Source organism: Phlebotomus argentipes, unplaced genomic scaffold (assembly GCF_947086385.1).
Source record: "Phlebotomus argentipes unplaced genomic scaffold, Phlebotomus argentipes genome assembly scaffold_18, whole genome shotgun sequence".
NCBI classification, from domain to species: Eukaryota; Metazoa; Arthropoda; class Insecta; order Diptera; family Psychodidae; genus Phlebotomus; species Phlebotomus argentipes.
The window spans coordinates 8649137-8674073 of record NW_026776177.1 but is presented as its reverse complement, the minus strand read 5'-3'; the positions used below and the strand labels follow the sequence as shown (position 1 = coordinate 8674073).

The window sequence follows — 24937 nt, the reverse complement described above, 5'->3', positions numbered from 1 at the left end:
TCGGACTTCTTCGGTCGGTCACGGACTCGTGGTTGCGGGTATTGTCATTCTTTCTTTCCAAACATGGCGGATCAGGTACGTGTGTTGTGCTGAAATTCCCGAATTTTTCTCAAATATTTTCACAGAAAGCACTCGCTGGATTACACAAATCACCGGAAAATGTTCCCTCTGTTCCGACGAAGAGGATTTGAGTGGAAGCTGTGTGTGGAAAGTGGGTGAAGTGAGGAAAAACAACAGTGTCTGCTATTCCCACGTGCAATTGTGCTTTTCGCCACTAAACACCCACTTTTCCGGCCTGTGGGGCTCTCGGCGAAGTGATGAAGTTAATCATGACGGTCTTCCGAACACACATGACGAGATTTCAATGATTTCTGATCGCCAACAGAGCCCCAAAGCGGGGTGAAATCCCCCAAGCCGCACATAACCTCACTCGTGGTACCCGGAAAGCTAATGTTGTTTTCCTCCTCCGGAATATTTGCAGAACGAGCGTGCATTTCAGAAGCAACTGGGTGTCTTTCTGAATCGCAAGAAGACCCTCACGGGCCGCAAGAAGCCACTGCGAAAATATCACAATATTGGACTTGGCTTCAAAACCCCGAAAGAGGTAATTTTGGGAGCGAATGGCACTAACAGAACCCCGTTTCTTCCACACAGACCGAAAGGGCGTTTCAGAAGCAGGGCGGAATTCCCCTAAACAGGAAGAAGAGTGGCGGCAAGAAGAAGACGCGCCTCTACAGGGACGTCGGTCTGGGATTCAAGACGCCACGCGAGGTAGAACTGCAGAACATGAGTCTTGGGCTGCACTTTTCTCATTCTTTTCACGGCGATTATTAGCTGGTGGCGGTAGATCATTGCATCTGGTGGCGGAATATGGCCTAACAAAACTATTCTCATTCACTAATCCTGGGCTGCACGTCTCATTTTGGGAAAATGTCTTGTATTTCTTGTTGCTTATGACTTTTTTGTGCTGCTTTCAGGCCATCGCCGGCTCTTACATCGACAAGAAGTGTCCCTTCACCGGCAATGTCGCCATCCGTGGCCGAATCCTCACGGGAATCGTGCAGAAGATGAAGATGCAGAGGACAATTGTCATCCGGAGAGACTATTTGCACTACATTCGCAAGTACAACCGTTTTGAGAAGCGCCACAAGAACATGAGTGTGCATCTGTCGCCGTGCTTCAGGTGAGACTCGCCTGAAATGATTTCTGTGGACCTTTAGCTGATGTTTTACTTGTGATTGCAGGGATGTTGAGCAGGGAGACATCGTGACGGTCGGTGAGACGCGCCCGCTGTCGAAAACGGTGCGATTCAACGTCCTGAAAGTGAGCAAGGCTTCCGGATCGAAGAAGCGCTTCAAGAAGTTCTAAAATGTGTGCAGAGAAAAATAAAATCATTTGATTTTATTGCTAAATATCGATGTATTACAAGCCCCTGACAAAGTCCTGATGCGTAGCGATGTCGCTTGGCGATGGTGGCAGCGAATAGTCTGCCGGGTCGACCAATCTCTTCTTTTCCGCCTGTGAATTTGACAGTGACGCAAGTTTCTCGCTCCGATTTTAATTCCCTTTTAATCATAGTTTTAAGGAATATTTTTAGGTGAGTGTGAGTTCTGGAGTATCTTCAGGCAGTGAACTTTCACTGGGAAGTTGTGGTTTTCCGGGGAAATTGGAAATACACGGGAAAAGTGCGTTCCCAATTTTCTAACCTCAATTCTGTGTGCCACATTGAACAGAAAGTGGATTCTTGCGAAATTCGTGAAATTATCCTACTTCAATCAGTGTGAATCACTTTTGTGTGTTTTTCATCTGCAATTTCAGATTATCTAGTGGTCCCAAAGTGAAATAACCAGCGGAGAGAGCAACAGTACAAAGAGATTGTGGCCCTTTTGGGGCCATAGGAAAAATGTGATATTTTCACCCATTAGACACACTTTTCTATCCTTTTTTGATCCTTATCGTTACTTTCTCCCTCTCAATTCCTCCTTATCACACTTATCACTTGATCAGTTTGTCCGGCGAGCCTGTGGAGTGTGTGCGCACGCAGAGGAATGGGAGATTTTAACAAGAACGCCCCGCCGGGGCAGCCAAATGAGCAGATGTACGTGAATTTCGACCAATTCATCGCTCAAAACAACTTCCGACAGTTCCAACAATTCCCATCTATGGAGTTCTACAACACCAATCACTACTATTCCACTCCGGCTCAGGGATTCTCCGGTCACAACACGCAGATGCACAACACGATGTATCAGCCTTTCGCACCTTTTTCCAACTTCATCGCCGAGAACTCATCTCTCACTGCCACTGCCAGTGAGTTCGTGCCTCGCGGGGCCACGGCGAGTGGGCCGGAGGAGCCGCCGGAGCCGCCGCCAGTGGAGCAGAAGGAGTCTCGCGCCGAGGAGACAACTAGGCGCACGAATGAGGCGGATGCGATGCTCTCGGAGCTGAACATCAACGGGCATCAGAGTCAGACGGGAGCCATTCGCAAGCAATGGCGCACAGAGAATCCACGCCGAGAGTATCGCCGGAATCAGGAAGCCGCGCCGAGATTCCAGGCACGCAATCGGCCTGCTCAGCATCACCAGGAGTGGCAGGAGGTGGAGTATTCCAGTCGCAGAGGCGCAAATGGGAGGCAGAAGTTTGCATCTGGCGGTGAGAAGCGTCAGAAGTGGTCGAAGAATAGGCAAGACAAGGAGAATGGTCACTCCGAGAGCATTGAGGAGGCGGATGAAGCGAGGAAGCGCAGGAATCACCAGGATTTCCGGCCAAATCGCAATCTGAAGCCATCGGTGGCAGTGGAGGGTGAGCCTTGCTCGCAGCGGGAGAAGCTGGAGCGCGAGATTGACACGGGAAAGCTGGAGTGTCTGGTGTGTTGTGAGAAGATCAAGCCCTTCCATTCGGTGTGGACGTGTGGGAATTGCTATCACATCTTGCATCTGAACTGCATCGTGAAGTGGGCCGCCAGCTCGAAGAGTGAGTCGGGATGGCGTTGCCCGGCGTGCCAGAACATCACGCGCGCCGTGCCGAGGGACTATCTGTGTTTCTGCGGGAAGCAGAAGAATCCGCAGTACAACAGGAGCGACGTGGCGCACAGCTGCGGTGATGTCTGTGGCAGGAGTGAGAATTGTCCGCATCCGTGCACACTTTTGTGCCACCCGGGACCCTGTCCGCCCTGCCAGGCGTCCGTGCAGCGCAGCTGCGGCTGTGGCAAGGAGACACGTACGCTTCAGTGTCATCAGGTGGTGAAGATTCTCTGCGGGGCCACTTGCGAGAAGACGCGCGCGTGCGGTGTGCACAAGTGCGTGGAGATCTGCCACGTGGACGCGTGTCCGGAGTGTCAGGAGACGCGAGAGCACAAGTGTCACTGTGGGAAGCACCAGAAGACTGTGACGTGCTCCAAGGAGAACAATGAGGTGACTCAGTATGAATGCGGCGAAGTGTGTGGTCATGATCTGGAGTGTGGGAATCACAAGTGCTCGGATCTCTGTCATCCCGGAGAGTGTGGCGAGTGCAAGCTTTCTCCCACTGTCGTGAAGACTTGTCCGTGCGGCAAGAAGTCGGTGAATGAGAGGAAGTCTTGTCTGGACACTGTGCCTCTCTGTGGACAGATCTGTGCCAGGCGCTTGCAGTGCGGCACGCCTGGGAATCCGCATCTGTGCGCCGCTAAGTGCCACCAGGGTACTTGTCCGCCCTGTCCCAAGTCCACGGCAACCAAGTGTCGCTGTGGCCACATGGAGCAGATGGTAAAGTGCCGGAAGTTGACCACGAGGGCCGATGATGCGCGCTGCAAGCGTCGCTGCACGAAGAAGCGCAACTGCGGCAAGCACAAGTGCAACCAGGAGTGCTGCATTGACATCGATCACGTCTGCCCGCAGCCATGCACGTATACGCTGAGCTGCGGAAAGCACAAGTGCGACAAGACGTGTCATCCTGGGCACTGCGATCCGTGCTATCGCAGCTCCTTTCAGGAGCTCTCGTGCGAGTGCGGCACCACGACAATCTATCCGCCGGTGCCGTGCGGAACTAAGAGACCAGTCTGCAACAAGCCGTGCACGCGTCAGCATGCGTGCGCTCACGAGGTGCTGCACAACTGCCACACGGCGCAGCAGTGTCCGCCGTGCATGCTGCTGACCACCAAGTTCTGCCACGGTCGCCACGAGCAGCGCAAGACCATCCCTTGCAGCCAGGAGGGCTTCAGCTGCGGCATGCCGTGTCGCAAGGAGCTGCCATGCGGGCGCCACAAGTGCATCAAGACCTGTCACGAGGGTCCGTGTTTGCAGCAAGGTGTGATGGAAGCCCGGAACGTTATTAGGAAGGCTGCTAATATATTTCCTTTTTTCCTCTTCGCAGGTGAGATTTGCAAGCAGAATTGCCCAACGGCTCGGGTAATGTGTCCGCATGCATGCCGGGCACCGTGTCACGATGGTGAATGTCCGGAGACGCTGTGCAAGGAGTTCGTGGAGGTGTCCTGTCCGTGTGGGAATCGGAAGCAGCAGAGGACTTGCCATGACTTTGCCAGTGAATACCGTCGAATTGCCACGTCGCAGCTCGCGACGTCAATGCAGGAGATGCAGAGGGGCAACTCGATTGAGTTGAGTGACATTCTAGGTCCCATTAGGGTCACGAGTGCCAAGACGAAGGTACTGGAGTGTAATGATGAGTGTCGCACGCTGGAGCGCAATCGTCGTCTGGCCATTGGTCTGCAGATTCGCAATCCGGATCTGCCGTCGAAGCTGCAGCCCAAGTATTCGGACTTTTTGCGCGGCTGGGCGAAGAAGGATGCGTCGTTTGTGAAGAACATCCACGAGAAGCTGACTGATCTGGTGAAGTTAGCCAAGGAGAGCAAGCAGAAGTCGCGCAGTCATTCATTTCCCACGATGAACAGGGAGAAGCGCCAGGTGGTGCATGAGATGTGCGAGATGTTCGGCGTGGAATCGGTGGCGTATGACGCTGAGCCCAACAGGAACGTCGTGGCCACGGCCTCCAGGGAAACGGTGAGAAGAGAATGAGAGAAGTGGGATTTATTAGGAAAAGTACTCAGTGATTCGTGTTCTTTCAGTCTTGGCTGCCTGGGATGAGTCTCCTGGAGGTGATGGAGCGCGAGAGCGGCCAACGACGAGTTCCTCTGCCGAATGTTTGGGGAACAAAGAGAACATAGAAAGAGAGAGATGATCTGCTCCACACGCCCAATTTTGGTAAAATTTTTCGATCTACTTTCTTATCAGTTCACTTCTCAATTCCTTTGTGCGCTTTGAGAGAACAATAATTTCCGGTTGAACTTAAAATATCCTTTATTGACGGGAGGGAAGAAAAGACAGTGTTGAGAATGAAGGGAGAAAACGATGAGAATAAAATATGCTTTCCTCCGAACGTGAGAGTGTTCGTCAGGGCTTTGGCGGCTGGAACTGGCACTTCTTGGCGTGCGTGCGCATGTTGCTGGACTGCGTGAAGGACTGGCCGCAGTTGGCGTGCGGGCAGTGGTAGGGCTTGTAGCCGGTGTGGTAGTTGAGGTGCGTCTTGAGGTGGTGCTTCTTCGTGAAGGCCTTGGGGCAGATGGGGCACGAGAAGGGCTTGATGCCCGAGTGGAGCCTCTGGTGCAGCGTCATGTTGCTGCGATCGGCGAACGTCTTGCCGCAAATGGTGCCTTCGGAAGACAGACAGAGTGTTGAGATTCGTTGGCGTGTGGAATTTATGGGCGAACAAGAATTCGGTGAGTTACTTAATTTTTGCAGTATCTCTAGGAGTGGTCAATTCAAAGAGCGGTTCGCCAATTTAGGAAGATAAATTAGAACGAATGATGCTCCTAAATACCGTGACATTTAAATGTTTTCTGATTAAATTCTTGCTAGCTTTGAGATAAAAACGACGTTTCTTAAAAATAATGTCTTCATGTCACAAAGGCTGTAAAGTTTAGTTTTCTCAAGACTTTATCTTAAGTTAATCTGCATCAAAATAGTCATGATGAATCATTCGAATTTACACTGATTCAGAATGAAATAAAGTCTGGCTTTTAGTGTTTCTGAAAAATGAACAAAACTAGCCCTGAATTTAATTACAACAAATAGGACAATGAAATTGATGCAATTTTTCATACTATGTCTTTCAATTTGACGTAACACGATTAATAAAAAATTCCTAATTAATTTTGAGGCGTTTCATATAAAATGAATTTATAGCAAAAATGGGAATTTTCAGTTGCTTTCATCAATGAATTAGTGATTCATTTAATTACTTTTATAAACTTATAAAATTTAACTTGTGTAAAATATTCTTTTCGTATATTTTTAGATTGTTAATCTAGTGTAATAATTGACAGACTTTAAGAATTCCTTTATTGGAAGGATAAATATCTTCTAGATGACGTTTTTATCTTATGATTTTCTCGTATTTCTAATTTTTACGCTCGCCGCAAATTTATTACTAAGGATCGCATCGATTCGAAATTCCTGCTTTCGATCACAAAATTATCTTGGTAACAATTGCTAGAACTTCGATCTGATCTTTATGCACAAGTTGTAAAAAATTGGTGAATTCTTGCTCTATTGTCCTGAAAATGCGGGAAAACTCACATTGGTAGGGCTTCTCGCCGCTGTGCGTTCGCGAGTGTTGCTTGAGGAGCATCTTGCGGGAGAATCTCTTGCCGCACTCGGTGCACTTGTGCGGCTTGATGCCCGTGTGGATCCTCACGTGCATGTTGAAGGCGACGCGCTGGTTGAAGGATTTGGGGCAGTGCGGACAGGCGTACTCCTTGCGGTTGCGGTGGATCTTGAGGTGGCTGCTGAGGTAGCCCTTGTCGTTGAACATCTTGCCGCACTCCGGGCAGTGCGCGGCGAACTCCTTCGTGCCGCGGTGAATGGAGATGTGGTACTTATAGTTCCTGAGCTGCGAGAAGCCCTTGCCACACTCCTCGCACGCGTATTTGGTGGCTCTCGGGGGCGTGCACGGCTGAAAGGTGGCGGACTGGCACTGAAACTCCCCGACGATCTGCACGCGCGCGGCGGGATTGAACACAACGGGGCCCTGAGACGCCCAAGGACTGTCGAAGACTTTATTGAGTGGCCGCCGAGAGGTTGTTCGGCGCGAATCCCTGGCCAGGATCGAGGAGATGCTGAAGTCTGTGATCCTCCGCGAATTATTGCACTCCTCACTCGACACTCCGTCGCGCAAATTCATGGTCACAGCGTCGATTTGCCAGATTCCCATCACGAGCGGGGCTCCAATTCGTCCAGCGCGCGCGGTGAGACTGATCTCGCGAGTGGACGAATGGACCACTGCTGCTCTTCTTCTCATTTTCTTCACCGTGGCGGGGAGAGACTCCAGCAGCAGCGCGAATCCGCGTGGAAAGCCCGCAAGAAGTGACTTTGGTGTGGGCGCCAGACTCGGAATAACCATTTAGGCTACCTCAAATCTCCTGAACGTTTCAGGTGTGATTCGAGCTGAGGCAATTATAACTGGGTTTAGAAAAAGAAATCTGATAGACGATTGAATTTATGTGTTGTCCGATTTTTGAGAAAGGGTTGAGCGTTGTTTATGAGTGATTTGGACTCACGAGAGATTATGAAACAATTATTAGATTTTTGCTTGGATTTTTGTAGCATTTTTCCTTTGAAATCTGTAAAAGATTTTATTTGTGTGACAAATATGACTCGATTAATGCGGGTTGAACTGCAATCTATCCAATTTTCATCATAGAAATTATCATAATTTCTTCAAAAACTGATCCAGCTATAGAGTATCTTTAAAATCACGTTCGCTATTTAAGGATTTCTGTATTTTGTGCAAAGATTTAAGCTGTTTTATTTTTACGTTTTGCGCATTTCGCGTGCCATTTCGTCGTTTTCACAGAGATGCTCTTCGCCGAGCCCGACTTCTTGGCCACGCGATAAAGACTAAAATATAGGAGTTGCGTCAATTTGCACATAATTTGTGCGCTTAGCATGGAATTAGAATCTAATATAGATCCCTGGTGCGGCGGTCCGTTACCTGTGAAAGGTTGCGGCGGCTCGGCGATTGTGAATCATCGGCGTGGCGCTGGAGGAGCGCGCCCAGAAAGAAGCGGAGCAAATAGAAGACGCGCTTAGGATTCCATGGCACACACTTTCCGGCATCAGCCAGTTGGTCTTCCTTCGCCACAACTTGGGCCATTAATATGTTGCCAATTGCAGTGCGAGAGATTAATTGCAGGAAACAATTTATAACTTGGCCATTATCTCATGTCGTGTGTGACTCTCGTCAGGTGATTTTCGTGCTTGCATCCTCTGAAAATCACAGGTGACAAAGAGCTAAACAGCTGAAGATGGGCAAAATGGGTGAGAAAGACTTACACTTTATTAAATATTTTATTATTTACACCTCTCGACGCGGCGCTATCATGAGAAATGTGCGTGTGCATGATAGACAATCGAGTGCTTTGTTGTCAGTCAATTTCATTCACATTTCGTCTTTGCTTAAGTAATTTCGGGTTTGGAGTGAAAGAGAGACAATTTCCACTATTGAGAATTCCAATTCATCAATAAAGTGAGAAGTTACACAGCAATTTACTATCCGCAACTTGTGTAGAATGCACGAAATTTCGAAATTATGTAAATTCTTTACAATGCATAAATGAGCTTTTTTCGGCACTTGACACATCAATAAAAATCCGTGTATATCAATGCGAGAGAGGTGGAAATTAACACGAAAATTTCATGTGAATAGAGCAAAATTTGATTTTATTGATATTTAATTGACTATTTTTTGGGTGTTTCTCAAGATCACAAAAAAGCTCTTTTATTGCCCTGAAGATTTAGTGAAATGGAATCGCGATAGCAAGTCATATTCACACTGTTCACACACAATTTGTGACTGATTTCGCGATGTTCCCTTTTGTCCCGCGATCATGTCAAGGATGTTGGTCAAGTCCCAATGAACTCTGTTGCCTTCGCATGTCCACGAATGGAGAGAAGATCTCTCTGCAGATCGCGCGCCCCCGACTTTTCCCGCGTGTTGACAAAAATGTAAATTGATTAAGGTGTTTTATATCGGAATTATTCAAATGGAAACGAAACTCGCGTTTCGATCTCCGCATCGCGGTGAAAAGGCTGAGGCTTCGCTCCCAATCGAAAATCCATTTGATTATTTTCCAATAAATATTTTGACCACACTTTGCATATTTCTCGTGCCGCGGAGGAATGCTGAGGGTTTTTTGGGGCTCGCGAGTCAGGGACGGATTGTGTGATTTATGGGATTTCTTCTTGATATCTGTGGTGGGATTTGGTGGTCATAGAGAGAGAGAAGATGTGAAAGAGAGGTAGGAGAAAAAAACGGGAAATTGGCAGTTAAAACATCGGCGGAGACAATTCCGACGTAGAGAATCCAATAGATTACAATTATTGGAAGACAATTTTTGAGGATGGAATTATTAAAATATATTCATTAATTCCGAATGGCCGTGCACAGTTTTGTGCCACCACTCCCACCTCCGCGATCATCTGAATATCCCAAAAAGAGCGCTTCACCCAGAGAGAGATCTCTTTCTTCTCTGCCTAGAGATTATTCCATTGAAAATCACCAAACTGTGAAGATAAAATAGACTCTAAACATAATCATAACAATAAATTACACATAAAAATGCCAAAAATGTTTGTTCCATTCGTCCACTTTAATATTTTCAAATTTCTTCACACTCTTCGTCGACGACTACATTTTCCCGCTGATTCGCTCTTGACCATTGGCCATTTGCTGCCTCTGTGGGTGAAAAATTGTGTGATGAAAACACATTCGGGCTAAATGGCGGGGAATTAATTCAGTGGAAAACATATATTGCACGATTTCCATACGAGATTTTTATCAATTCATCTCAATAAATATTGGTTATTCCGAAATACACTTTGCGACTGTGCGGCGAGTAGGAATTTGTCTATTAGAAAATGTTTCATTCCGACTATCGTGTTAATGATTTCAATATAGTGAACCGTGTGATTGTTGCAAGAACTTTATCTTCAGAAGAGAACTGTGTTAGTTTTCAAGCAAGGCTCATGAATGTTCTAAAGAAAAATCCATTATTTTTCCAGTAGAACTTACATGGTTTGAACATCCTAAATAAACTAGCATTTTCTCATATTTTCCCACACTGGCGCTGCTTTCTATTAATTATGTCGATTTCTGTGCTGCTAATTTGCGTTTCCAACATGGATTTTGGCTAAGTTATTTGAAATGCAAAGATCTATTCAAATTTATTGAAGTATGTAAACATAATTTTTCGTGTCTTTCCTATAATGACAACTGTTTTAGGATATTTTCTTGGATATTTTTACAGAATAGCGGAAGATATCGTTAAGATTTTTGTAAACATACTTTCAGTCGTTGAAAAATGTTCTAAATTAAACGTATCGCGATGGACTCTCTCTTTTCAACATAAAAATAGAAAAAGAGGGCGGGGCAACTGAGTGGGAGGAGCTTGAAAGACTTATTCTCAATTCTTGTCTTGAAAGTGGAACTATCCTTTGGGATAATCTTATATGACAAGGAGAAGCGAGAAATAATTTATAAAGAAAAGTTTATGCTACAGAATTTCTCAGCATGTAATGATGTGTCATTAAAATCGTACAATTTGTCATAGACGTCATAGATGATTTTATGTATATCCGATCATTGTGAGAATGTTGAGCTGTCGCTAGGCACATAAATCAAGTGTCTGTACAGAGTTTCCTTCGCAGATCAATTTTTCCCACCAATAAGTCCATCAATTTGCCAGGCAATCCGCGACGCGAGAGAGCTGAAGACGACTGGCCGCGGAGACTTCGCAGTGACAATTTAATTAGCATAAAATTATATCGAAAAGTGACGACACAGGTCTTCTTCAACACATGCGAAATCATAGAAAATGTCCATCAGAGAGGTGTTGCAAAAAGGGAACTTGTTCTAGAGGAAATTCACATTGCAAATATAATCAATGCGTAATACGAGGGGACACAAAAAAAAGGCATTCGCGACAATTCCACGGAGTCCAGAAGCGATTGTGTGACGGACAGAAGATAAAAGGCGCGAACGAAGACGTGTGTGATGAGTTGTGTGGAGAAATAAAATCGATAATTAAGGATGTACTCATTACTAGCTGGACAAATTTCCATGAATTGAAGATGTGGCGAGAGACCATTAAACCCTTTGAGAAGAGATCTCTCTCGTGACTTGCGAGCTGTGGAAGCTGGACAGATGGAATTTATCATTGCCGACACGAGACAACAAATCTCGGAAATGATTTTTATTATTTTCAAGAGGCATTAAAGACATCTCTCGCCAGCATTACAGCAGCCACAATTAAGTGTAGATAAATCACCCAAGTTTCCACCGCAAGTGTCACACTATGGAGATCAACGGCGAGAAAAAGGAGGGAAAAGCAATAAAAGCTGAGCTACAGGTGCGTTGATTAATTTCATCTGTTTTAACCTGGGCGAGGAAGAGGTTTAAGAAATCCTCATAGCTGAACACCCAGAGAAGAGAATGTAATTCGAAACTTTGCACACGCATTTTTATGACCGCACCAGAGAAATTCTACGTAATTTTTCTGAAATAATAAATAAAGAGACGCCAGAGAAAAAATGTCGTGTGACAAATCCACGATTTTTTAATTGTCTTGGAGAAAGACACTTCACTATATTAAATAAGATGAGAAATTGAAACATTCACTGCACAAGTCGTGAGACTTTAATTGTTGGGTGGATTTTGCTAGGAAGATGACAATTTTCGTTGAACATAACCAAGAGAAAAACTTCCCCATTCATTCTTAAATTGTATTTTCAATGTCGTTTATAAGCTTGTTTTTTTTTCTGATTTTCCATTAGAGAATACAATTTTTATTTAATAAATTGTGTGTTTTGCATCTCCTTACAATGTATTATTCTCTTCTGTCTTTCAGTAGTAATTAATGGTAATTATTGTAATTCTGCTTATCACTTAGAAAATTGTAACATTCTAAAAAATTCATTCAATGCAACATGTTTTCTGGAGTAACGATAATATTTGTATATTTTCTAGCATCTCGTCAAATCACTTTGCGAATGCAATGCAGAGTTTCGGAGATAAAATGAGAGATTAAACTTGGAGGAAAAATTGCATTCTGTCCATTCTTTCAATGTGATTTTTGATTGATGTATTTTAATGAGTTTTTCAATTGCGCCAAAATATCCGAGAATTGATATGTTTTGCCCCAAATATCCATTCTAATTTGATAACGAATAGTGATAAGAAGCTCAACAGAGAGTTATTTTCGTCACAATTTCACGTGGCAGAAATATTGTACAAATACTTGTTGAAATAATAAACAATTTCCAACAAACAATCAAATATCACATTAATCTTTTTCACGAGTATATTCACAATGTATTCTTCAATATTCTCCAATATTCGATGACTATTCTATTATCACAATCAATACATAATTAATGACAATACTTTTCATCTTATTTTTCAATTTACACTCTTACTATGAGTACTTTTTTTTTCAAGGAGATTCAAGAGAAGGTGTAGATATTCAAAGGGAATTGTATATTCTTTTAACCAAAAGACAACTGGATCGGATATTTTGAATTTTATTAGTCATATTCCTATTTTTTTCTTGTAAATTCCTTGTAAATAAAAACGATGTTTAAGAAGCACATTTTTCGATCATGGCAATTTTTCCACAACTTTTACAGATCTTTTTCTTTTTTTTGTATAATTCTTTCCCTCATTATTGCTGAACAATTTAATATGTTTAGCAAAAATATAATATATTTACAGTAAAACCTTCACATGGTTTTGTGTGGTAATATTCATCCACAATTCGACTGATGAGGCACAAAGAAAATTATTGTAAAAAAACTTAGTCTTACTTGAAAGAAATATATAATCTTACACACAATTCAAAAGCGGCAACTCACGTCACAGAAAGCTCAGCTAAAGTTATCATTTCAATTAGACTAACAATTGCAAACTAGTCTTTTTTTGTAACTAAACTAATTCTCCTTTTGTGTAACATTGCTTCTCAACCTAAATTACCAGTGTGCCTTCCTTTAGAATTAATTTTGCTTGGAATCTAGCTAAAAATGTAGTCAGTTTGACCCTAAAAGGAGCTCTCTTGAGTGCTCACCAAATCTCTCCTCAAGTCAATGTCTCTTTACGCTGTTCCTGAGCCTGACGATGAGTTTCGATGCTTCACAACATCATCCACTTGGATAAGTTGCTCAATGGGCAGGAAGGACAGTTCACCCCCGGCCGGAGGATTCGTCACTTGGGCCACGACCTGTGTTAAGAGAAATTGATTAAACTCCGCCCTTTCGGAAGCCACGCCCACTATGAATATGTATTTCCGTTCTACCTTTGCGTGCTCAACGGCCGCCAGGGCAGCTTTTTCCGCCTCCCGGGCGCGCCTTTCTTTTAACTTCAGCGAGAATATCGCCACGGACCTGGCTCTCTTGACCAGACTCTGCTTTATGCGGGACTTTTTAGCTGCCAGCTCTGCCGCCTTGGCTTCTTCGTCGGTTCCCGATGTGGAGAGCTTCTTGGGCACAGTACCACTGGCCGGAGAGGAGCTTCCCGTGCTGGAGCTGGCCACAGCATCTCCGCTACTGCCCACACTATTCCGCACCGCCACTGAACTCCAGGAAGGCGCGTTCTTGAGCACTTGCTCAGGCGATTCCGTGCCCGGAAGGAGCTCCTTGGCCGCAATACAGTCTGTGCTTCGGTGAATCGGTGATGGCTCGGCTGCCTTGAGACGCCTCGCCCAGTCAGGAACGCCCACAGGAGGGCTCTCGCCAGACGCTGAAACCGGAGGAATTATTTCGGCAGATTTGCGCGGCTTGAAGGGTGGAATTTCGGGAATCTTCGGCGGAGATGGATTCGCCATAGATGAAGAGACTGACGAACGCTGCGACTGGGTCTGTGATTTTCGGAAGGGCGGAATCTCTGGGATGTGTATCGGCTGAGAGACGGTTTTGGTAGTTGGAGATGCGCTGGAAGAAGCAATTTGTGGAATTATATCTCTTTCCTCAAGAACGGCTAACTAAACAATCAAGACCAATCAAGACTATGTGAGGCACTCTCATTATGCTAAACTAATTGTGGAGGTGTGGTGACTCGTGGTCTGACTAACACTGTGTCTCGTGATGCTGTTGAATCCTATCTAAACATCAACTATCTTAGAACACATATTAAATTTGTTGATTTACCCTGCCGCAGTGTTCTTCTTTGGCATTGAATTTCGTACGGAATAACCACGATATGGAGGTATTTCGGACAGTTTTGATATCTCTGTTACTTGCTTTAAATGCCTACATGCACTAAAATAATATACATACAAAGTTAACATTAGCACCATGATTATTATTGAGTGATTATGCCAGAGTTACTCACCCTGCACTTGTTGAGGCCACTTCTGTGATGTTCTGAATGGAAGAACCGCTCGTGTTCGTGGAACTATCGAGTAGGGGTCGAATAAGGACTGTACTTGTCTGCAAGAGAAGATGGTCAATACAAAGTGTCTGATGTTCACGAGGATGTTTACCTGGGATATCGGAGAGTCTGGTGTTATTGATCTGGGACCTCCGTCGCGGAACATGAGATTGGGATCTTCAGGCTCAAAGACGATGTCTTCAACCTCTTGGCTGGACTGCTCAAGCAGTGGATCGGGCGTGTTTTCTTCGGGATCGGGATGAGAGATTGATGTGGATGATGGGGACGGAGGAGTGGCTCTTGGGGATGTTCCTTTGCACTGCATCTCCCGGCGGTAGTGCTCTGCCCTGGCAATCTCCGCCGCCAACCAGGATGGCAGCTCTGGTAGGAGCCAAGTGAGTGCTGATCTTAATCCCAGCATCATATGCTCAAGCGCCACAATCAGAATCACTGTCTGTGTGGAGGTGAGGCCTGGCCAGAGCCTGGACACTTGTCCTGAGAGTCCTATGAGGGCACAGTTGACGATAACTGCGGCCAGGCCAAGCAAGCTCAAAGCGTTCTGCCACGTGCCGATGTTAGCCACTCTCTGGCCAAAAGGTCGCTGATGGACATGGGCGAGTTTGAATGCATCTGATCGTATCTCCATCAAGTTATTCGCCAGCGCGCACAGTCCAGCCAGAGGAAAGGCCGCCGAGAAGAGCACAACATATCCCATTTGCACCAGCATCTCCAGATGGTCGGAAAACGTTCCGTCGTACTTGTAGAGAGAACTCTCGATTTCAGCCTGACCGATGCTTCTTTTGCCCGTGGGTGTCTCAGAGCGCTTCTCCTCCGACTTTGGCGCTTCCTCAGGCTTGACATTGACCTCTTGCGTGGGACTGAGGGCGCCCCAGAGCTTGAAACTCAACTTGGCAAGCTTCCACTGCTCCAGCACGTATGGCCATGCGGATTCCCGCAAGTTGCCGATTATCTGTCGGGAAATCAGGAGACCAGCCAGTTGCTCCTTGAGTTTGTCCTGGTCACAGAGATAGAACGCGATGTAGAAGAGCGAGAGGAAGGAATTGACGAACTGGAAGAGAGCCACCTTAGCTATAAGATGATTCTCGTACTTTGACTGCAGACGATAGTTTTCTGTAATGATGAGGAAGCCAGTTAATTGTGATCTGTAAGAGTTCCTCTTTACCTACCTTTGTCGTTAAGCCACACGGCTAGTTTAAAGTAAGCCTCGTCCATCAAAGTGATGGCACCCGCTAGTAGAACCTTCGGAATCACACTCAAGCAGCTTAAGAAACCATTTTCCGGCAATTTTCCATCCCACCAATCCTGCAAAGACAGCGAATCGAGATAAGTTTATGACACTAAATTAGTTGCATCTGTCCATTTATACACTATGGTAAAGTGCTCAAAGCCAAAGAGAAGAAGTGTTTTGGGAAAAACATAGCACAATGAGGACGAAAAATAATGTTCAACTGAACCTGAGGTGCCATGCAAATGCATTTCCAAACGTCTGCGTCTGGAAGATGCTCATCTAGCCAATCCTGAGAGAAGAAACGATATTGCAAATCAATACGCCGCCAAAATCATAAGAATTTTGATGAGAATGACGGGATGATTTGTGCTCGTGTATCGAGAAAGAAGAAAAGAAGGTCAATTGATGAGCTCAGCGTCTGCTATGGTGCGACAGATGCGGGAATCTGGGCGGTGGGCTCACCTGGAAGCGCAGCATCACGAACATGACGATGAATACCAGGACTAGACAGAGACCAATCACGGGGAAGCTGACCAAGTATCGAAAGGCTCGTCTCTGCCAGGCTGGAGCCTCTTTGGGCTCCAGGCGTCCGGTCACCGGGCTCTCAACAAGGGGTCCCTAAAGGATGATTATGGGCTTTAAAAGGGGTTCTGGTGGGTCAGCGTGTTGCGGCTTACTTTGTAGAGCGGTCTGGGCGGCTCGAGGAGTTCAGGAGGGGTTGACAGAGTGCCCCAGCGGAACGCCAGTTCTGCAGAGTAGCGACGCCAGGCCTCCAGGTACAGAGACGCCCAGGCGACGTTGAAGAGCGAGAAGAGTACGTGACCGATATCCTGGGCGGTCTGGCCCCGACCGTAGAGTCCGGCCCACAAGAGTGTGCCGAAGACCGCGGGAACGCCCAGGGCGCACGTGTAGTGGCCCAACCAGGCAAAGTAGAGAGCCACCTTCACCCCAAAGTACTCTGCAATGTCGTCTAGAAGGGAGGAATTCCTCGTGACTTGTGAAATTATTTACATATGATTCAGGTTATTGCGATACACAGGAGGAAAATGTGCTTAAAGAGGAAGAAAGAGAGTTGAAGAGGCCAGGGAGGAAGCTTCTTAACTTTGTAGGCGATCTACTACGCCACTGGCAGTCACTTGCATAAGCAAGTGACGAATCTGCATTTGAATGGGTAGAAGATAGTCCATTGATAAAAAAAGGCGATTAAATGAGAGGCTTTCTTCTTAATATGCTAATGTGATGGCGTGAAAGATTGGGCAATGAAATGTGCAAATATCTAATCTTAGATTTCTGCAAACCATCATTCTCGAGACTTGCTTTAAATTCAAAAGAACATAATTTATGTGCAACGGAGTGTTTTGCATATTGTGGAATCTATAGGAAGCTTATGCCATAAATAATACTGATCAGCCCATTTTCAAATCTTCAAAGAAGCTTTTCTCTGACGACTTTCTGGGTCAATTCGCAGCCAGATTCTTCCTCCTTGGCCTTCTCCGGACTAGAGATTAGAGTAAAATTTCGGCTTACCTAATGGCTGTGGTGCAAAAATGTTACGTACCCAACTGGATTGCAATTGGGTTAAGGCGGTTGTTTCATGCAGTGGAAATACTTGGGTAATGAGACCGGATTCCTGCCATGCGGCAATTATGCTCTGTCCCTCCGCCACCGCCGCTTTTCCTTGCAGTGCTTCCAAATCCCCAAGTCCCGCTCTCAGGCCTTGTAGTATCTGTGGAGAATTTCCCAGCTGCAATTAGCTGTTCAGTGGGCGAGATTAAAGAGACACCGCGCACCTGAAGCACCAGCCACTGGCGCTCTTGGGAGGTGAAAAGTGTGCCCCCGCCGCCGTCGTCGCCCTCGCCCGCCGGCACCACTTTCGCCTGGGCGAAGCAGTGCTTCTCTCTGGTCGTGAAGTCGCGCAGCGCCCCACCCAGGTCGCTCTTGAGGCGCTTCGGCAGGCGCGCCTCCTCCGCCGCCCGGAAGAGTCTGAAAAGGCACGCGATAAATTGGCCATTCGTCACGCTTCCTCATATTCGCTACAGCGGCATTTTATCACTCTCAGATGTGCCATTATCGCCCGAGTGAAATTACTCTCGAGATAATTGGAGGGAAATTCACCAAAGACGAGAAAATTCTCAAGATTGTAATCTGGAAGTCTTAGAAAATTGCCCCGGATCGCTTTTAATGAGATTTTTGTGTGAGCAGAAAAGTATAAAATCCCTCCCTAAGATGTCAATCTCAATCAATCTTTAGTATGATGAGTTTTGAGGGCTTTTGATGAAAAGCACGAATTATTATTTGATTAGTGTGAGAAACGGAACATGCTTTGTAGAATAACATTGTTAACTATAATTTTAACCGACGTCGAACGCCTTATTGTATTGAACATATCGATAGTACGCAACATCGATAAAGCGGACAGAATAAAATGTATTACTTTCATTCTTTTTTGAGGTAAATATATAAATCCAGACATTTTTCTCTATCAAGGTCTGTTCTCTTGATTTATATATAATTGTGGCTTCTGCGAATAACCAGGAATTTTAAAATAAATTGACACATCACTGTCAGTGATATGAATAATTCAAAAATATATGGAATGGATTGATTTGAGGTGTAACAACCTCGTGTGAACTACTTTCAATCATTCATAAAACTTTAAAGAGCAATCGACCCATTCAAACTCACGACACGCGCTGCTTCGCGCGACTCACATGTTCATGGGGGCGCTCAGGTAGAACGCCGTGCGCTTTGTACTGTCGTGCGCCCGCACGTGGGCCGAGAGACCCAGGCCGTTGGGCGTGGGCGACCGGATGCGCGCCAGCAGCCAGCGGAGCGCCTCGTCCGGCGCGTCCTCCGGGAACTCGATCACCACGTCGCACTGCGCGGGAATCTTGTTGAGCCAGAGGCGTCGTGGCGTCATCAGGTGTCCGGCACAAGGCACTCGTCGACGAATAAGTCTGGAAGCTGTAGAGAGAGATTTCACTTTTCAACTCCCATCAATTATTCAGGGTGTCAATGGGAAGGACTCCTTCCGCCATTCAATATTCAACGGGCTTTTCACTCTGAAATTTTGCCGAAAGTGTTGTTCTTTTGCCACGTAAACAACGCACAACTTTCTCGGGGGAAATTTGTACATGTCAACAAGGTTTATTAATGTACACTGAAAAGAGATTTTGTTCCAAAAATTGTGTGTATATAATTAATTATAGAAATTCCGCGCAGCGTTGAATACAGTTATGATGCGGAGAAAAAAGGACATGCGGTTTACGCATGAGTTTCGTGTGTGTCCTGATGTGTAGCATTTGTCGCAGAGAATCAGGATAAAATGCTGTAATATATCTCAAGTAAACTGCAAAGTGAGTTTCTTGGGTGCATTTTTAGCCCCGAAAATCGATTTTTACGGCTGCAATTCAGCTGATATCGGCGATGGCATGTCTCTCAACCCGTATTTTAATTCGCCGAGGACACAGACAATCCTTGGCTGTGGGTGAAAATCAATTCGGTGGGAAATGTAATGAAAAAGTGCACATCACTGGTGGGTCAATGAATTCCTCTTGGCGGGAGGTTCGAGCTATATTCCCACGCAGGGTGGAAACTTTATTAGTTTGTGGCGGGGTTGTGAAATAATTAATGGGGTTCGCAGTGGGGTCAAGCCTCTCACGGCAATTTCCAATCCTCTTTTCTGCTGAGGGATGAAAATGTAAGTGAAATGTCGTCAGACGATTGCGAACGGGGAGCAAAATACGCACACCTGCCGTTGTGGAAAATTTCTTATATTGTGCCGCGTCGGGTATTGATTTTCCACCGCACATTGGAATTTATGGGTGGAAAATACAATAATTTTCCTCTTGAAGTGACCTAAAAAGTCCCAAAATAGTCCAACACGTACTTTTGGACGCAGCACGACAAGAGTTTCAGGCTAAAACTGAAGGCGATGCGGTGAGGATTTCTCACGGAATCCGCCTGGGGACCTGTTACATAATCCATTGGCTGGCGAGGAGACAAATCCCCGCAATTGAGGGACAAGAATCCAGGGCAAGATTGATGACCAGACACTTTTTCTCACCATTTTCGATGGTTTCTTTGGCACACGACATTATTTTCCCCTTGCGACGCCTCAGTCCCGACGCCGGACCCGCGTCGTCCGCATACTCCTCAGCTCCAGTATCCTCGGCCTCCGCCAACAACACTTCCGGCTCCTCAGTGCGTCCAGACGACATTTCGCGCCAAAAGAATCGGTGGTTTTCTTCACAAATGGCAAGGAAAAGTACTCAAGGAAAAAGTCTTTCACTGCGCGCCCCAAACTTCAATACAATCACATAACTTCGACTCCCCCCGAAGAGAGAAATTTTCCGCAGATAAAAATTCAGTGAGAATACGAGGGAAAAGTGTAGAAATTCGTTCACTTTCACAGTGAATGCGAAGTCACGAGCATTCCTCAGTCACTTTGCACACATTCTGCACGCACGCGAGCCGAGGGTTCACAGGCAAATGCCGCGGAAAACAACTTGTGTGACGTTTCAAATGGGCTGGAGATATTACGTTTCATTTTCAGGAGGAGGAAAATCGATTTTCTCTCTGTTTGATAACACGCTGCAGGGTTGTGCGGCTGAGAAAATGTCCCGCCACAGGATTTTCCTGCTTGTGCGCGAGAAGTCGTTGAAGCTTAATTATAATTGTGAACACGCTTCTTCGTTTTAACCCACTTAGACTATAAAATAAGGGAAAATGGTGGATCAGAGAAAAACAGGATCATAAAAGTTAGTTGCTTTAGAAAATTGTTTTATGAATAATTTAATCAATAATTTTGAGCAAGTTTTGAAGCGAACAATTGTAATCACATTTGGTTTTTCATAGAAGTACCTAATAATGACATAATAAACATCAGGACAACAGTTCCTTCGTATTTTGAGCTCTCGTAAGTGAAAAGACTCTTCTTAAGAAGTATATCGTTCCAAAATAAGTCATTTTTGCATGTTTATTAAATAATATGGCCAAAAATGGTGTATTAATAATATGCAACATTTTAAATGTTTTAAAGAATGTATCGAAAAATTGTGATGCATTAATTCTATCGTTATTATTTGTACTCAGAATTATTTTAAAATCCCATTCTTGGTCGTTACTCTTCAAATAATTTCCCTGTTCATCTCAATGAGCAGCAGCGCCTCGATTGGTCAGTAGACGAATCACTAACTTGTCATATTGTTTATGTTTTCCTTCGTCTCGAAAATACTTGTGTTTTATGTGAAATAGCAATAAGAAGTAAGAAATTTTGTTGAAGGATTAAAGAAGAACCTCTCTAGTTTCATACTTGGTGTGAATATCATGGAATCCGACACTGCGGATGACTTAATCGTGTATGATGAGGACTCCTTAGGAGAGAGCGCCGGTGCTGCGACTTTGGAGCGTCCAGAAGGCGAAAAAGGGGGCGAAAAGTGCATCGTGGCCAATGTTGTGTCCATGTACCAATGCCAGGAGTGCAATGCCGTCGTGTCGACGGCTGAAGAATTCCTTTCCCACCACAAGATCATGCACAGCGAGAGCCAGGAAGTGATGGTTGAGTTCCTCAAAGATGAGCCCCAAACAGAGCCGGACAGCGATGTGGAGGTGAAGTACGTGTGCAGCCTCTGCTATGGCGTGTTTGAGTCCGTGGAGCACACCAAGCAGCACATGATGTTGGACCATCGGCTGAAGGAAGTGGGCGCCAAGGAAGAGGCAGGAAGCAATGTGCCGTCGAACCCCTCATCGGATTCCAACGAGGAGAAGACAGAGGAGTCAGCGGGGAAGGAGCAGTGGAAGCCCATCTCTCTGAAGCAGCTGAAGACAAAGTTGACGAGGAATCTCACTCATAAGTAGAGTAAAAATCCCTTCAGGATGATCTGGCATGACTCTGGTGTACTTCTCTTCCAGATGCACCGTCAAGGGGTGTCTGTACAAGTTCGAGAGCACGGAGAAGCGCGACATCCACCTGAAATGCCACTGCTCAGTGGAGAACATCCGCAACTTTCGGTGTCCGGAGTGCGGCGAGGAGCACAAGAGCTGGCGCACATGCGGCCTTCACATGTGGAAGGAGCACAAGATTGACGTGGACATGCTCAAGTGTCCGCTCTGCACGTACAAAGTGCTCACGACGGTGCAGATCTTCCGACACCTGCAGAGTCACGGCCCGACGCGCGGCTTCGCGTGCACAATGTGCCCCAAAACCTTCTCGCAGTACTCGAAGCTGCGCTACCATTCGGTGAATCATCTGGACAAGAAGGCAGCGGCCGCTAATCGGTGGTACTCCAAGAAGACCTGCGACATCTGTCTGAACGTCTTCGCGAACTCCAAGACGCTGTCGAAACACGTCTCCGGATGCCATAACCAGATCATGTCGTATCGCTGCAATATCTGCGGCAAGCTGTCTACCAGGAAGGCCACCTGGCTGATCCACCTGCGCCAGCACACCGGCGAGAAGCCCTTCCACTGCGAGTTCCCCAACTGCCAGTTCATGGCCAGGGACCCGAGCGTACTGCGGAAGCACAGGCTGCGCCACACGAAGACCAAGCCGTACAAGTGCAAGCACTGCGACTACAGTGCTATACAGGCGGAGCCGCTGAAGACGCACATTCGCACGAAGCATCCTGAGGAGTACAAGATGATGAAGTGCGACCAGTGCTCGTTCATCTCTATCAACAGCGAACTCCTGCAGCGGCACATGAAGGATCACAAGGCAAATCTGATGAAGAGCGACGAGAACAGAGACGTCGATATTGGTAGCAGCAAGATTCACAAGAGCATCCCTGAGGTGAGTAATTATCGAGGCTGTAGTGATGTGTTTATCAAAGATTAAGGCTCCGCAACATAATTTCTCACTCTTCTTCTGATTTGCAGACTTCTTCAGATTGCTTCCTGCCGCTTGAAAGCACGGATTCCATGCACTCTTCTCTAGACACTGGTGGCGTGACGATTCCTGCGATTCCCGCTCATTCGGAGGATACGCAATTTCCTCACTTCAACGAATAAATGCAAGTAATCAAGTAAGACGTGTTTACTGATATGACCCATGGTTTATTTTCTGCTCAATGTTTATCAATGTTCAAGGAAATTTGCTTCTCTTAATTCTATGGAATCTCATACAATTTCCACCTTCCTTTTGATTTACTCAGTTTGGCTGGGAATCTCACAAGTTGCGATAAATTGCAATGCTTCTGGTAAACGCTGAAAAAACGGTGAGTTTTTATTCCTCTTTTACAGAGGATTAATTAATTAAAAGCATAAGTGATTGAATGGAGGAAATTTGTAATGTTTTGCTGAATTATCCTTTGTAATTTATTACGGGGAAATTAATGTGACCCACTTTGCGAGTGCGGCAAAGTTGATTTATCAGGGGAAAATGTGGGAAAATCGGTCACTGAGCGTACTTGCATAGTTTTAAATGTAATTAAAAAATAATTGAAGCATTGCATTCCGCTGTGAGACGACTGATGTGCACAAAATTCAATATTATTTCTCTTTTTTCCTCTATTCTATTTATACTTCTCAATCAATTCATTTTTATTGTCTGACTCCCTCACACTTTATCTCTGATGGCTCAACTCTTTACAGTTTTTAAGTCAACAATATCGTCTGCTTTTGGATGATTCCGGAAGAATTTGACAAGTTTCTCTTTGTAATTTGTTTCTCTAATCTAACCATAATGCATAAAGACACTCGCGTCGGTATTTTCTCAAGACTCTTCCTATTAGTTTATATAAAACTTCCAACATTCTAAGATACTCAATTCTCTCTCACTTTTTCTGCTTTGCTTTTCACAATATTACTATGGGAATTTCCACTATATTTCTTTAAATTTATTTAATAGGTTTTCATTACTTTTATTCCTTACAATGAGCTTTTTTTTAGTAATACTTCTTATCAGAGTGAGATTTTCTGGATTTTTCATATTGGAGGGAAAGGGAGAGGAATAGTACTTCCAAACTTACGCTACAATTTTAACAACTTTCCTGCTATATTTTGCATTTCTTAGGTTTTTTTTCTTACTCCACACAAAAGACACAACATGAATTTCTTTTTCTTCTCTTCAAATGGATGCCATTCAACAAGTTTTCTTTCCGCAATTCGTACATTTTACTAAGTTATTATTATTCTCTATGTCTCGAGAAGAAACAGAACATTTAAACAATGACTTAATGGAAATATATTAACAGATGTGTAAAAAATGTGTCACTTTTGTGCTCTCGCTGGTAACAAATTGCAAGGATAAATCACTATAAGTTTTGTAATTTTTTCATACACTTGGTTCTCTAAAATGTTTCCTCTTAAATGGCAGTTATGAATTGTTAAGGGTTCTTGAGACGCGCGGGCCTCGATAAGAGATCCTCTTTAAAATGTGTCTCACAACAATCTCGCGAAATAATTGCTTTCGATTGTGCTTCTATCGAGATTTTACGAAGATGAACAGATAAAAATCACATGATAAATTATTCTCAATCGTCCTTCTTCGCTTCACTTGTCTCCAAAAAGTGGCAGTTATAGAAGTTATCTCACTTCTCATTTTAATTTGAATATTGGCAAAGTTTTCCTCCTTCAAGTGGTGGTAACAAGATTTTTATTGTTGAACTTCTACTTTCAACGCTTCACTACGAGAATTTCTGCATTTGAAAATTCGTTTGACCTCTGACAGGTACCTAAGAATCACATGTTAAAATACGTTTAAGTCTACATTGAGAGTACTTCCTTAATATTTTTTTTCGAGAAAACAAAAAGACAAATAGAAAACAAATGATGAGTTTAACTATTCTGAGTCAAATTCTCACAAATTCGCCTTCTTCCCAAACGTCTTTTCCTCAGCAAAAATACAAATCGAGGAATCTCTAAATTGTCATATTCTAATGAGAAAGTCCTTGTCATCAGTTTTCCTTCCTTCTCTTTGTCAAATTGGTCCGTTTTACGTAACAAAGATGCGCGAGATGCGGAGAAAATGAGGAGTGACAAATCGCCAATTGTTCAAATGCCCACGGAAAGTCTTAAGTTGAAAGTAGAAAGAAGTCTCTTCCAGGGATGATTTAGTCCGGAAATTGTAGAAAAATGCTTCTGTGCGCCATTTGGTCAAACCGTAGTGACACGATCGATCTCCACGTAGCGCACAGAGTTCTCGTTTTGTCAGCTAATCTGGTCCTTCTCGTCGAACACGGCCGTGTCCATGGAACTCAGAGATTTGAGGCGCGTCTGAAGGACAGAACTTCCTCGACAGCTCCTCTTCACTTTCCTGCAAAAAAAAGTCGGCATGCGTCA

At 45.0% G+C, this 24937-nt stretch overlaps 6 protein-coding genes across 12 annotated transcripts in view; 3 read left to right on the top strand and 3 right to left on the bottom strand.

Moving 5' to 3' along the window:
• The first annotated feature begins 1 nt into the window (after position 1).
• On the top strand, positions 2–1412 carry LOC132260872 (small ribosomal subunit protein uS17). Of its 3 annotated transcripts, XM_059759257.1 has the most exons (5): positions 22–75; positions 482–604; positions 655–771; positions 978–1183; positions 1245–1412. In XM_059759257.1, the coding sequence occupies exons 1-5, from the start codon at positions 64–66 to the stop codon at positions 1366–1368; spliced, it is 582 nt and encodes a 193-aa protein (XP_059615240.1). In that variant the 5' UTR covers positions 22–63; the 3' UTR covers positions 1369–1412. The 3 variants fall into 3 exon arrangements, with proteins under 3 accessions (XP_059615238.1, XP_059615239.1, XP_059615240.1); XM_059759255.1 differs by lacking the exon at positions 655–771 and having other exon boundaries at positions 2–75; XM_059759256.1 differs by lacking the exon at positions 482–604 and having other exon boundaries at positions 3–75.
• A 51-nt stretch (positions 1413–1463) lies between these two features.
• LOC132260869 (protein shuttle craft) lies at positions 1464–5171 on the top strand. Its single transcript, XM_059759252.1, has 4 exons — positions 1464–1597; positions 1819–4284; positions 4351–4994; positions 5060–5171. Exons 2-4 carry the CDS (start codon positions 2049–2051, stop codon positions 5156–5158), a joined length of 2979 nt encoding a protein of 992 aa, XP_059615235.1. The 5' UTR covers positions 1464–1597; positions 1819–2048; the 3' UTR covers positions 5159–5171.
• Positions 5172–5383: 212 nt separating this feature from the next.
• On the bottom strand, positions 5384–7392 carry LOC132259119 (gastrula zinc finger protein XlCGF8.2DB-like). The gene is made up of 2 exons (XM_059756667.1): positions 6570–7392; positions 5384–5644 (listed from the first exon to the last, which is right to left on the bottom strand). The coding sequence occupies exons 1-2, from the start codon at positions 7390–7392 to the stop codon at positions 5385–5387; spliced, it is 1083 nt and encodes a 360-aa protein (XP_059612650.1). The 3' UTR covers position 5384.
• Positions 7393–11894: 4502 nt separating this feature from the next.
• On the bottom strand, positions 11895–20185 carry LOC132259118 (anoctamin-8). Of its 2 annotated transcripts, XM_059756665.1 has the most exons (12): positions 19725–20185; positions 18370–18622; positions 17449–17641; positions 17186–17384; positions 16336–16628; positions 16121–16276; positions 15597–15732; positions 14522–15540; positions 14371–14468; positions 14187–14297; positions 13337–13970; positions 11895–13261 (listed from the first exon to the last, which is right to left on the bottom strand). In XM_059756665.1, the coding sequence occupies exons 1-12, from the start codon at positions 19876–19878 to the stop codon at positions 13136–13138; spliced, it is 3372 nt and encodes a 1123-aa protein (XP_059612648.1). In that variant the 5' UTR covers positions 19879–20185; the 3' UTR covers positions 11895–13135. The 2 variants fall into 2 exon arrangements, with proteins under 2 accessions (XP_059612648.1, XP_059612649.1); XM_059756666.1 differs by lacking the exon at positions 14187–14297.
• Positions 20186–20854: 669 nt separating this feature from the next.
• Positions 20855–22707, top strand: LOC132260077 (zinc finger protein 729). The gene is made up of 3 exons (XM_059757994.1): positions 20855–21513; positions 21572–22448; positions 22535–22707. Exons 1-3 carry the CDS (start codon positions 20987–20989, stop codon positions 22664–22666), a joined length of 1536 nt encoding a protein of 511 aa, XP_059613977.1. The 5' UTR covers positions 20855–20986; the 3' UTR covers positions 22667–22707.
• The window catches only part of LOC132260076 (uncharacterized), a 28656-nt gene continuing 26417 nt past the window's right edge, over positions 22699–24937 (bottom strand). For all 4 annotated transcript variants that reach the window (XM_059757991.1, XM_059757993.1, XM_059757990.1 and 1 more), the window contains exon 16: positions 22699–24911. In XM_059757991.1, the coding sequence (XP_059613974.1) occupies positions 24806–24911 (106 nt within the window). In that variant the 3' untranslated portion in view covers positions 22699–24805. The remainder of the gene's footprint in view (positions 24912–24937) is intronic.

Excerpts from the sequence above, each read along its gene's own strand:
- LOC132259118 (XM_059756665.1), bottom strand. The coding sequence starts at position 19,878 with ATGTCGTCTGGACGCACTGAGGAGCCGGAAGTGTTGTTGGCGGAGGCC. Across the intron at positions 16,629-17,185 it reads TTTTGCACCACAGCCATTAG|ACGACATTGCAGAGTACTTT; the intron begins GTAAGCCGAAAT and ends CCTCCCTTCTAG. Across the intron at positions 15,733-16,120 it reads TCGTGATGCTGCGCTTCCAG|GATTGGTGGGATGGAAAATT; the intron begins GTGAGCCCACCG and ends CTGTCTTTGCAG.
- LOC132259119 (XM_059756667.1), bottom strand. The coding sequence starts at position 7,392 with ATGGTTATTCCGAGTCTGGCGCCCACACCAAAGTCACTTCTTGCGGGC. Across the intron at positions 5,645-6,569 it reads CGGCGAGAAGCCCTACCAAT|GCACCATTTGCGGCAAGACG; the intron begins GTGAGTTTTCCC and ends TGTCTTCCGAAG.
- LOC132260869 (XM_059759252.1), top strand. The coding sequence starts at position 2,049 with ATGGGAGATTTTAACAAGAACGCCCCGCCGGGGCAGCCAAATGAGCAG. Across the intron at positions 4,285-4,350 it reads GGGTCCGTGTTTGCAGCAAG|GTGAGATTTGCAAGCAGAAT; the intron begins GTGTGATGGAAG and ends TCCTCTTCGCAG. Across the intron at positions 4,995-5,059 it reads CCACGGCCTCCAGGGAAACG|TCTTGGCTGCCTGGGATGAG; the intron begins GTGAGAAGAGAA and ends GTGTTCTTTCAG.
- LOC132260872 (XM_059759257.1), top strand. Across the intron at positions 605-654 it reads GCTTCAAAACCCCGAAAGAG|ACCGAAAGGGCGTTTCAGAA; the intron begins GTAATTTTGGGA and ends TCTTCCACACAG. Across the intron at positions 772-977 it reads GATTCAAGACGCCACGCGAG|GCCATCGCCGGCTCTTACAT; the intron begins GTAGAACTGCAG and ends TGCTGCTTTCAG.
- LOC132260077 (XM_059757994.1), top strand. The coding sequence starts at position 20,987 with ATGGAATCCGACACTGCGGATGACTTAATCGTGTATGATGAGGACTCC. Across the intron at positions 21,514-21,571 it reads ACGAGGAATCTCACTCATAA|ATGCACCGTCAAGGGGTGTC; the intron begins GTAGAGTAAAAA and ends CTTCTCTTCCAG. Across the intron at positions 22,449-22,534 it reads TTCACAAGAGCATCCCTGAG|ACTTCTTCAGATTGCTTCCT; the intron begins GTGAGTAATTAT and ends TCTGATTTGCAG.